The sequence below is a fragment of the Tursiops truncatus genome, chromosome 15 (assembly GCF_011762595.2).
Source record: "Tursiops truncatus isolate mTurTru1 chromosome 15, mTurTru1.mat.Y, whole genome shotgun sequence".
Taxonomy (NCBI): Eukaryota; Metazoa; Chordata; class Mammalia; order Artiodactyla; family Delphinidae; genus Tursiops; species Tursiops truncatus.
The window spans coordinates 61,121,867-61,134,148 of record NC_047048.1 but is presented as its reverse complement, the minus strand read 5'-3'; the positions used below and the strand labels follow the sequence as shown (position 1 = coordinate 61,134,148).

At 43.1% G+C, this 12,282-nt stretch overlaps 1 protein-coding gene across 4 annotated transcripts in view; it reads right to left on the bottom strand.

The window, feature by feature from the left end:
• CBFA2T2 (CBFA2/RUNX1 partner transcriptional co-repressor 2) overlaps positions 1-10,692 on the bottom strand; it is a 169,425-nt gene extending 158,733 nt beyond the window's left edge. For all 4 annotated transcript variants that reach the window (XM_019950876.3, XM_019950877.3, XM_073792869.1 and 1 more), the window contains exon 1: positions 10,524-10,692. In XM_019950876.3, coding sequence (XP_019806435.1) covers positions 10,524-10,557 — 34 coding nt within the window. In that variant the 5' untranslated portion in view covers positions 10,558-10,692. The remainder of the gene's footprint in view (positions 1-10,523) is intronic.
• Between the last annotated feature and the right edge of the window lie 1,590 nt (positions 10,693-12,282).

Here is a 12,282-nt window from a genome sequence, read left to right as displayed (position 1 = left end):
TGCTAGGTTAAACCTCTCTGTGGAGGTCTTACAGGGATGCCATGCTTTCAAAGAAACCATTCTTTTTTTTCAGTCAGTATTGGGAGAAGCTCATTGGTAACATCAAAAGACGGGGTACTTCTCTTTTCTAAGGAATCAGTATTATTTTGACAGTGCTCACTCTGGTAGTCACCATTATTTGACTTTCATTCATCATCCCCTACTTCATTCCTCCTGTTCTCCCTGTTCCAAAACCCCCAAAAGGGAAACCTATAGTTCTCACCTACAAATAAATGAGAAATAAGCAACACTCAAATTCCTTCTCTGGAGTTTGAAAGGCAAACCACTCAGTAGCAAATCACTCTGCCTTTTTCACAAGAAAAAAAAAAAAAGGAAAATTTTCACTATGTGCCAAAACCAGCAAACCAACAGCTGCAAATTACTACAACCATATAAAATTTAAAAACTATTCACCCAGGGTAAGGAAGACACTCCATGGCTGAGAGTCAATCAAATGCGCTTCCAAAAGGTGAACAGAAATACTGAGATTTATTGGGAATTCCCTGGCAGTCCAGTGGTTAGGACTCAGCGCTTTCACTGCCGTGGCCCAGGTTCAATCCCTTGTCAAAGAACTAAAGTACCGCAAGGCACCGAATGGCCTAAAAAAAAAAGTATACATCAAATTTCTGTAGGTTGAATTACATCTTAAATCATTGAGGAGCTACCCCAAAGTAACTTCTATACACAATACATTGACCATATACCCTCAGGTAGGAGGATAAGCCTGGAATATCTCTTTTGCGCCAAAAAGTAAGGAAGTAGTCCAAGAATGTTGGGAACTTGTCAAAAGCTAGCTTGAAGGGGTTCCCACTGCCAAATCTGGGACAATGTGAAAAACACAATAAATAATGATGGTAACAGATTATAACCTGCTACATAAAATAAGAATCCACATTGAGTTGGCAAAAAGGTTCATTCAGTTTTTTCCGTAAGATGGGTCTAGTAGCACTTAGCTGTCTTTAACTTCATTCCAAACAATTTGTTAGACTGTATGTGACAGCTGTCATATCAGTATGTATTTAAAAAAAACTTATCAAAGTTGGTGAATTTTTGTGTAGCCATTTTAATATTGAAGGTGGAAGAAAAAAGCAACATTTTTGGCATATTATGCTGTATTATTTCAAGAAAGGTAAAAAATGCAACCGAAATGCAAAAAATGATTTGTGCAATGTATGGCGAAGGTGCTGCGACTGATCGAATGCGTCAAAAGTGGTTTGCAAAGTTTTGTACTGGAGATTTCTCGCTGGAGGATGCTCCACGGTCGGGTAGGCCAGATGAAGTTGATAGCGATCAAATCGAGACATTAATTGAAAACAATCAATGTTATATGACGCGGGAGACAGCTGACATACCCAAATATCCATATCAAGCATTGAAAATCATTTCCACCAGCTTGGTTATGTTCATCACTTTGATGTGTGGGTTCCAGATAAGTTAAATGAAAAAAACCTTGACCTTATTTCTGCATGCGATTCTCTACTGAAACGTAATGAAAACGTTCCGTTTTTAAAACAAAATTGTGACAGGCAATGAAAAGTGGATAGAGTACAATAATGTGGAACGGAAGAGACCGTGGGGCAAGCAAAATGAACCACCACCAACCACACCAAAGGCCAGTCTTCATCCAAAGAAGGTGATGTTGTGTATATAGTGGGATTGGAAGGGAGTTCTCCGTTATGAGCTCCTTCTCAAAAACCAAATGATTAATTCCAACAAGTACTGCTCCCAATTAGAAAAACTGAAAGCGTAACTCAACAACAAGCGTCCAGAATGAGTCAACAGAAAACACATAATCTTCCATCGAGATAATGCAAGACTGCATGTTTCTTTGATGGCCAGGCAAAAACTGTTACAGCTTGGCTGGGAAGTTCTGATTCATCCGCTGTATTCACCAGACATTGCACCATCAGATTTCCATTTCTTTTGATCTTTACAAAATTCTCTTAATGGGGGCTTCCCTGGTGGCGCAGTGGTTGAGAGTCCGCCTGCCGATGCAGGGGACACGGGTTCGTGCCCCGGTCCGGGAAGATCCCACATGCCGCAGAGCGTCTGGGCCCGTGAGCCACGGCCGCTAAGCCTGCGCGTCCGGAGCCTGTGCTCCGCAAGGGGAGAGGCCACAACAGTGAGAGGCCCGCGTGCCACAAAATAAATAAATAAATAAAGTTCTTAGTGAAAATGCAAAATGTATCTTTTATTTTTACTTAAAAACCGAAGGCAATTTTTGGCCAACCCAATACATACAAATAAGGGTTAGAAAATGCTCTGCAGTAGAATATTAATTAAAAAGCAAAGAATAACTCATAGAAAATCACAGCACAACTATCAGAGTAATAACTGACTCAGGCAAACATCATCAATAAATGCTACCACCAATGGATAAAAGTTTGATGAAGGGACTTCCCTGGCGGCGCAGTGGTTAAGAGGTTAAGAATTCTCCTGCCAATGCAGCGGACACGGGTTCGAGCCTTGGTCCGGGAAGATCCCACATGCCGCGGAGCAACTAAGCTCGTGAGCCATAACTCCTGAGCCTGCATGCCACAACTACTGAAGCCTGTGCGCCTAGAGCCCGTTCTCCACAACAAGAGAAGCCACTGCAGTGAGAAGCCCAGACACTGCAACAAAGAGTAGACCCCGCTCGCCACAACGAAGACCCAACACAGCCAAAAATAAAATATAAATACATAAATAAAATTTTTTAAAAAGAACATTATTGGAACAAATGGCAAAATTTGAATAAAGTCCGTATATTAGATAATAATATTGTATCAAATCTGTATTTCCTGATTTTGGTAAGTATATTGCTGTGGTTACGTAAGAGAATGTCCTAGTTTATTGGAAATATACATTACCTTATTTATGGTAAAGAAGTATCACCAAAAAAAAAAAAAAAAGGAAGTATCACATTTGTAACTTACTCTAAAATACAGTTCCAAAAAATAATATGCATGTATAAAAAGAATATAGAAAATATAGTAAAATGCTGACATTTGGGGAATCAAGGTGAATGGCATACAGGAATTTTAATAACATTCTTGCAACTTTTTCCTAAGTTTGAAATTATGTCAAAATACAAAGTTTGGAAAAAAAAAGAAAAAGGAGTAAAAAAAAAAAAGTGGTTTTTGAAATAATGTGATCACCACCCTTGAATATGTTTGTGTTTTTCTAACACAGTATGGTGTAATATATTTAAGAAGAGATGACAGGATAGTTTAAACCACTGAGGCAGACCAACCCATCAAGGGAAAATTAAGGAGGAGCTTATGAAAACTATAGCTCCTGAGTTCCCAGCAGCTCCAGGCAGCTATTGGATGAATGCCAGGGGAGCTAAGACCATCATCACCTCGTCCCCTACCTCTCCTTCACCACTCAGAACTTGCCTCTCCTAAGCCACCTCTACCTTTAATCTCGGCCATAAAGAGAACTTGCTTCTGCCTGCCTCCTCCCTGTGAAGCTGACTCCACGTCTCAAGAGGGAAACAAAATGAATCACACTTTCTCAATATTAAGGACAAAAAAAATCCTGCCATATTTTTGGTGGATAAAAGTCCACTAGTGGACTTCCCTGGTGGCACAGTGGTTAAGAATCCGCCTGCCAATGCAGGGGACACGGGTTCGATCCCTGGTCCAGGAAGATCCCACATGCCGCGGAGCAACTAAGCCCATGCGCCACAACTGACCTTGCACTCTGGAGCCTGTGAGCCACAACTACTGAGCCCACGTGCTGCAACTACTGAAGCTCACATGCCTAGAGCCCATGCTCTGCAACAGGAGAAGCCACTGCAGTGAGAAGCCCACACTGCAACCAAGAGTAGCCCCCGCTCGCCGCAACTAGAGAAAGCCTGCGCGCAGCAACAAAGACCCAAGGCAGCCAAAAAAGAAAAAAATCACTAGTATTTTAGCTTTTACGGGGGGTTGGGGAGGGGGAGAGGTTGGATAGTGGTAAGCAGACAGTAAACTAGCTAAAAACTATATGTGAATTAGAGGAATTGGTGATTTTGATTAGTGTAGCTCTAGGGATATAAGGTAAAAATGAATAAATCTGTGCTATTTCAATGTCTGTTCTCATGTGGCTTTGAAAAATTAAAAGCAGGCAGGACCTCTGCATGAAGATGGCTAAGTTAACAAAGGAATAAGGGAAACATCTGTAGGAGAGGAAAAGGTCAAAGTAGTGTGTCAAGGGAGCTGTGCTATGCCTGGTATTAACATTTCACTTGAGTTGGTCGAGAGGTCAGATTACATATTTGTTGCCATCAGCTAATTTAATTGAAAGGTCTAGCCAACTCCAAAGCTATCAATTCAGACAGAAGGTTACCTAGCTCTGAGTTACTCTGAATTTTACTTTGATTTCTGCATTTAATTACAGCAATACAAAATAGAGGGGTAGAATCACATTTTAAAGAGCCACATTCCAAAGTAAAGGTTCACTGCATAGTCCATATACTATATTTGATGATCCATATTTGACAGCTCCTCACAGGGCCACGTAAAATTAGCATGGACATTTCTTGGGCTTTTGATGTTCATTGCCATCATCTGCTTCACTGCTAAAATCAGGAAACATATGGAATGAATTGGTAAAATATGCTGAGAGTTTCTGCTGCCTTTTTGTTTTTTGTTTTTAATTCATCACTAAGGCCAATTCAGGATACCTCTAAACAAGACCCAGATCTAATACAGCAATCTTTAAATCATATCCATCCACAGAATATTTTAGATGTTAGGGAAAGAAAGTTGTTGAAGAAAACTGATGGGAAATCAAGTATATTCAGGGAGCACTGGTATCCTCGGGAACACATGTCTAAAAACCTCTAGCTTACCTGGTAAAAACAAGGAGCCACGTGATAGAAAGTAAAAAATAGTGGGTTTTGGACTCAGATCTCAATGAATTCAATATCAGGACTGAACTAAGTGGGAATAGTGTTATCTGCTGCTGATTAACTGTGTGACCTAGGGGAATTTATTTAACTTCTCTGAGCCTTATTTCTTCGTTTGTAAAACAGAGATACTAACTCCCTCTCAAGGATGTTCTAAGAATTACATGAGATAGCATACATGAAAAGTGCCCAGCAGAAAATCTAGCAAAAACTTTTTTTTAAAGAATTAAACTGGACTTAAAGTCAGATTCAGTTGACATATCTGCTACAGACTCATTTTACAAGTTTAATTTATGATACCCCAGCTCCTATAATTTCAGATAGCCTCAAGGCCTTTGAGGGGCCAGAGAGAGAAACCAGAGACAGAAGCAAAAGCTACTTAACCAGCCATAATAAAACCCAGAGACAGGCTGTACTAGCTCATATTGCACATGGGGCCAGTCAATACAGTGCTAGTAGGCCCTAATCCTACTCAAGCAGAAACTATAACTAGAGCAGAGATTCTCTCTCAGCCTTCAAACTTACAGCGATTTTAAGTAAATCTTTACAACTGAGTGATCATTTTCTATAATGAGGTTCAAAACAATACTCTAAAACTAAGGATTGGGCTTCCCTGGTAGCGCAGTGGTTAAGAATCCGCCTGCCAATGCAGGGGACACAGGTTTGAGCCCTGGTCTGGGAAGATCCCACATGCCGCGGAGCAACTAAGCCCCTGTGCCGCAACTACTGAGCCTGCGCTCTAGAGCCTGTGAGCCACAACTACTGAGCCTGCGTGCCACAACTACTGAAGCCCACACACCTAGAGCCCGTGCTCCACAACGAAGAGTAGCCTCCACTCGCCACAACCAGAGAAAGCCTGCGTGCACAGCAACGAAGACCCAACGCAGCCAAAAAAAAAAAAAATTTTAAATTAATAAAATAATTTAAAAAAACCTAAGGATTGAAGCTAAAACTGGCAGGTGAGAAATCTTACTTCCCCACCTCTTTCCTCCTGCTTTCCTTACCCCGGAGGAAGTATGAACTTAGTGAATTAATTCATCTTTATCCTAGTGCTACATTCAGTATACTATCATATAAACCACCCTTCCTGGGACTTCCTTGGTGGTCCAGTGGTTAAGAATCTGCCATCCAATGCAGGGGACATGGGTTCAATCCCTGGTTAGGGAACTAATATCCCACATGCAGCGGGGCAACTAAGCCCACGCGCCGCAACTACTGAGCCCATGCACTCTAGAGCCTGCGCACCACAACTAGAGAGAAGCCTGCACGCAGCAATGAAAGATCCTGTGCGCTGCAACTAAGACCTGACGCAGCCAAATAAATAAATAAAAATCCATCCTAAAAACTAATAAATGTCCCTTAAAGGAAAACCCTAATAATTAAAAACAAATAAATAAATAAACCACTCTTCCTGTCTAAAAGCTTTCAGCAGCTACCTTAATGTTAATAACTCTGGCTCTGCAGTCACAAAAGATCTAGATTTTAATCTGGGCTTGGTCATTTATTAGCTCTATGACATCTGAGTCAATTTCCTAATCTATATAATTTGTAAAATAAGGATATATAATCTAACTAAAAGAGCAAAGGATTAAAAGGCAAAAGGTGAGTATAAGTTTGGCATGGTATCTGTCCCAAAATAAACATTCAATATTAGTTATTATTACTATTATTATTAGGCAGGAGTTATCCTCATTTACAGATTAAACAAGCAAACAACTGAGTCTCAGAGGTTGAATAACTTCCCAGTAGAACGGGGCCTCAAACTCAAAGTCTGCCTCCAAATTCTGCTTTTTCCATTATGCCAAACAACCTACCTCATGTACATCCCTGCCTTTTTAAACAGGCTACTAACTCCAATTTAACTAGTCTTGATTGTGTGGTCACAGATTATGGGTGTTTTTAATCTTATTCCATTTTTTTTCATATCCAATAGTTTGGGAGGAAAATGACTGAATACATCAATGTGGCACAGCAGGTAATGACCACAGGAAAGGATGAGACCCTCTCATTGGGGGTAGTATCCTTACCTGGGGTAGCCTCTCTCCTCTCCAAGTGCATTTGTTGCTTTAAATCTGCTATGAGTTGGGCTCGGTTAAGTACCCTGAGACTAGTGACAGTACCTCTAAGCCTGAGGAACAAAGTAAAGACACACTTTCCAAACCTAGAAGGAGCAATCATGCACGTAGAGAGAACCACCTTTAGAACAGCAATCTTCAATCAAGGGACACAGCTAGTCAGAGACAACATCCATAGGAAGGGAGCAGGGTAATTCAATTCCATAACCTCAGGTGGGAAGGAAACTAGTTGATGTAGTCTAAGTAAGTCAGCTTCCCAGGGTGGGAAAGGACGGAGAGTAGACCTAGAGGAACAAATAGAAGGCATCTAATTCAACCTCAGAGAAGTCTTTCTGGTGCACTTTCTCATCTCTTCTTTCATTCTAATGGGTAAGTGCCAGATAAAGAGAGAGTTACTGAACATGACAGTTCTCACCCCTTTTGAATAGTGATGCTTATCTACCGTAAAATATTTGTGAGCTTTTCATTAATGAGTATGGTCACTTATCATTCCACTTGTAACTGTTCAGAATTCTTTGTAGGTTCAAGGATTTACATACCTTTCTCCACATTTATGGACTTCGCACTTACCTTGCTAGGCAAAATAAAACCACAAAAATGTAGATACTATTATAACCCTCAAGGAGCTTATATTTAGGGGTTTACATTCTTAGATAACTTAAGAAGGCAGAATGAGTGCCACCAGAGACGAAAGAGCTGTTGTGCTTTGAAAATGAAAAGTTCTAGAACAGGCTTCCTTGCCGTCACAACCGCTAGGAACAACTCCAGCCCGAAATCACTTATCTATTAACAAGGTATACAAGCTTCAGTCAGGTTCCCTGCAGGTCCAGATCTGGAGAACTACTCACCAAGCCCTCAAGAGCCTCCCAGTTTCCACTCTATACCCTCAGCCAATAAGGTTCAAGCCTCATCCTTCTGGAAAAATCCCTTCTCCTTCTTAGGCCTGGTTCAAATGTCACCTCCTTACCTGAACCTTACTTGGACCCTTGAAGAACACTTAGTTGTGCCTACTCTACATTCCCAAAAGCCTTTGAAAACTTAAAGCACTTTATCATTACCCATGTACTTGTGCAGGACCCCTACTAAATTGTGAGATTCCAAGTCGTCTTTGTATCCTCAGCCACTAACAGCACCCAAACTAGTGTGTCAAGCCCAGTGTAAGTACTTTACATATATTAAGATATACATTATACCAATATGTACATATTATCAATCTTCACAATAAAACTGCAAATGAGATGATAGGAACTCTCATCATTTCGATTTTACAGATGAGGAAAATAAAGTGCACAGAAAGGATAGGCAGTGCTGAAGGTCTCAAAGCTAGTAAGGATTGGACCCCAAGATTTCAACCTAGGCACAACTCCAGAACTGAATTTCAACAGACATCATGGGTTGAGGGGAAGGTCTGACTACAAGATCAACGGTCTCCACCATAGGGGGCATTGTTACCATTCACACACTTGGGTGTAGAAAGACAATACTGTAACTTCTACTTATATATGTTTTAGCTCATCCTTTTGTAAAATGTCTATTTTTGCACATTATAAAATATACATAATACAGCCTACACTGTAATTTAAAACAAACATTCACATAAATGTGTGTGCATACTCAACCATATTTACTGATATAAAGAACACTAAAAACATCTGAGGCCCTACTCTAGACTATTTCCCCAAGGGACTCTGAGCTCCTGCATTCTCTCTACCTAGTTTCAGTTAAAAACATCAGCCAATCAAGACTATAGGTAAGCTTCCAGAGGCAAGAGTCTGCTCTTACTCATCTATGGAAGCCCTACATCAGCACAGGGCCTGGTGCTTAGCAGATGGTCAATGCTGAATCTAACTGTATCATGAGAACGTCATTTTTAAAAATGCTCTCAACATTTTAATGCAACTTACTATTACTTCCAAATTAAAAGAAAAAGCATACTGAGTACATTGCTTAGGAATATAATAAAGAATTCTCTTAGGAACACTATAAATTAACGAATAAACAAACCTTAGTTACATAACAGAACCAAAAAATTGGACTTTAGGGTTTATTTTAAACTGAAAACTGCATAAAAGAGATTTGGGCATAAAAAATTTAACTTCAGATAAAAGGTCCTTTCAGTATACAGAGATAGTGTACCTTTGTCAGACCTAAGGGTCACCTCTGTCTGCCTCTCTTTAGTTATAAGCTCCAAGAGGAATGGATCAAACCATTAAAAACAGCAACTGCAAACTTGACCATGAGGAAGCATTAGCTGGGTGCACCTACTTTGCATTTCTTCAATCCAATATTTAAGGGCCATCAAACAAAGAAGAGAGGCTGTGTAAAGCCTCCCCTTTATGTGTGGAAGCTCCTGTTCCTCAGTTTCATCCTCTGCAAAATGGGCATATGCAAATACTTAACTCTTAATTACATTACCAGAGTTAAATGAGAGAAAACATGCAAAATGGTTTTATCTGTTTCCTCATTTAAGGTCTCTCTCCCCTCCCCCCAACTAAACTCAAAGCTTGAGTTTGGTCTATCTAGTTTGATGCTATATTCCCAGGGCCAAAATGGTACTTTTTACTTAATAGATGATTTAATAAATATTAAATGAATAGAATGCAAAATGCCTGCTGCTCAAAAAATATTGGCTATTATGACTATTGTAACAAAAAACAATTAAAATTTTAATGTTATTATTAAGAGACCCACCCCTCTTCCAAGGATCTCACAATTCTAGGCGGAACAGTAGATAAATGCTGAAAAGGAGAAATGTGGGTAAGAAAAACAATTGGATCATAAAGCAGGACTAATCTAAGACAAAATTAAAATCTCGAACACACACACAACCAGAGCCCAATTTCGAGTTTTTTCGAGTGAGGTTCACCCTGGTTAAGGTTTATCAGCGACTACAATAATGACAGTTTTCACGCTTGTGTATGTGCCAGAGTCCGTGTCAAGCCTCCTAACGGGCCTCACAAAACCCAGAACCAGGGTGGGGAGGGGTTGGAGATGCTCTTCACACCCTCATTTTGCAGAAGAGGTAACTGAGGCTCGGAGAGACCCAAGGTCACAGCCTGTAAGTAGAAGAGCCGGACGGTGAACCAAGGCAGTCAGACCCCTGAGCCTGCACTCAAAAGGCCCCTCAAAGGGGCCATCCTCGCCTCCTCCACCATCCGCCACACATCCGTCGAAATTGGGCGTGTGGAATATTTCTCCAGGGCCGGACTTAGTGGCCCCGGCACAGGGAGAACAAAACAATTCTTGTCCGCGGGCAAGTTAGATGGACACCGGCCCGGCCGGGGCTCCGAGGCCGCGGTCCCGACAGACTCGCGCACGCCATGAGCTCCGAGCCCTCGAGCGCTGCAGGAAGAGCTCTGGCGGCCGCAGGAGCCCGGGAAGGCCCGGCCCGCCGCGTGACCTTGGATCCGCCGCCTTTCTTGGGGCCTCAGTTTACCACCCTGGCCTCGTGCCGGGTGCCTCTCGGGAGCTCGCGCCTGTGGAGCCGCAGGCCTTTACACGCCCCCCTCAGCCGCCCGCCTTCCCGCCCCGCTTACGCTGGAAGGCGGCCGCTCCGGGGACGCCCACCATCGCCAAGCGCCGCCGCCCCGCACCTCCTCCTCCACCGGCGGCCCGGGTCCCTCGCGGGCGCCGCTGCGGGAACCTGTAGCAGCCAAGCTCGCCGACCCCAACGCCGCCGCTGCTGCCGCCGTCACCACCGCCGCCGTTAGGCCGCGCGCCGCCCCGCCCCCAGTTGGCCCCGCCCCTCCCGCTGGGCACGCCCCCGCCGCGCGCTCTCGCCCTCCAGACAAACGCACGCGGAAGCCCGGCCCCAAGATCGGTTCCTACTAAACCCCGCCCCCTGACCTGCCCCGCCCCTTCCGCGCGAACCTACTACCCTATCCCGGCGCATCCTGCTTCTCAGTCCTGCTCCTCTGCGTCACGCGCACCCATCACGTGCACGGCCCACTCTTCATACACAGGGATTCCAACTGTGGCCAGGGCAGCTGCCTGGGCCCAGAGGTCCTAGGGGGCGGGGCCTAGCGGGCAGGGCACAATGCTCTACCGGAGTCGTCCAGGTTAAGATCTGGTCGCCTTTGCGCGTGTCTTTGGGCAAGTCACTTCCACTTTCTGGCCTACAGTTTTCCAAATGTAAAATGTCATGCTCATAATATTAATAGCTGTTAGCTATTAATATTATTGAGCTAATTTTATACACTCCATCCAGTTAATCCTCACAATGAGGGTGAGAAATATTATTCTCCCTTTTCTACACATGCGGAAAGGGCTTTCCCACCAACCACATTGCCCACTGGTTACTGTTAGCAAATAGCGGAGATGGGATTGGAAGCTAGGAACTTCTGACTTCAGACCCAGTACTTTGAGCTACTCTGAACTATCCTGCCTCCCAAAGTCTCAAAAACAGGCATGAAAATTAAAACAAGAACTTAAAATTTCTAAACTCTTCTATATACAAAGATACCATAAAGTTTTTTTAATAAGATTGACACTAGCTGTAGGGTTTTTTAAATATATTAATTAATTAATTTTGGCTGCGTTGGGTTTTCGTTGCTGCACGGGGGCTTTCTCTAGTTGTATTGAGCGGGGTCTACTCTTCATTGCGGTGCGCGGGCTTCTAGTTGTGGTGGCTTCTCTTGTTGCGGAGCATGGGCTCTAGGTGCGTGGGCTTCAATAGTTGTGGCATGCGAGCTCAGTAGTTGTAGCTTGTGGGCTCTAGAGCACAGGCTCAGTAGTTGTGGCTCAGGGGCTTAGTTGCTCCGCGGCATGTGGGATCTTCCCGGACCAGGAACCAGGGCTTGAACCCATGTCCCCTGCATTGACAGGCAGATTCTTAACCACTGCGCCACCAGTGAAGTCCCAAAGTTTTTTTTTGTTTTTGTTTTTGTTTTTGTTTTTGCGGTACGCGGGCCTCTCACTGTTGTGGCTTCTCCCGTTGCGGAGCACAGGCTCCGGACGCGCAGGCTCAGCGGCCATGGCTCACGGGCCTAGCCGCTCAGCGGCATGTGGGATCTTCCCGGACCTGGGCACGAACCCGTGTCCCCTGCATCGGCAGGCGGACTCTCAACCACTGCGCCACCGGGGAAGCCCCCAAAGTTTTTTTTTTAAACTTTATTTGTCTTTTCTAAGCAAAAGACTGGGATAAAATAGTTGCAACATATTTAACAAAAAATCAGTATTCAAAATAAATGAAGAACTCTGTAAAACCAGTAAGAAAAATAAGATAATTTAATAGAAAAACAGACAAAGAGAATGAATAGACAATACACAGAAAATCTGAATAGCTAATAAACATTT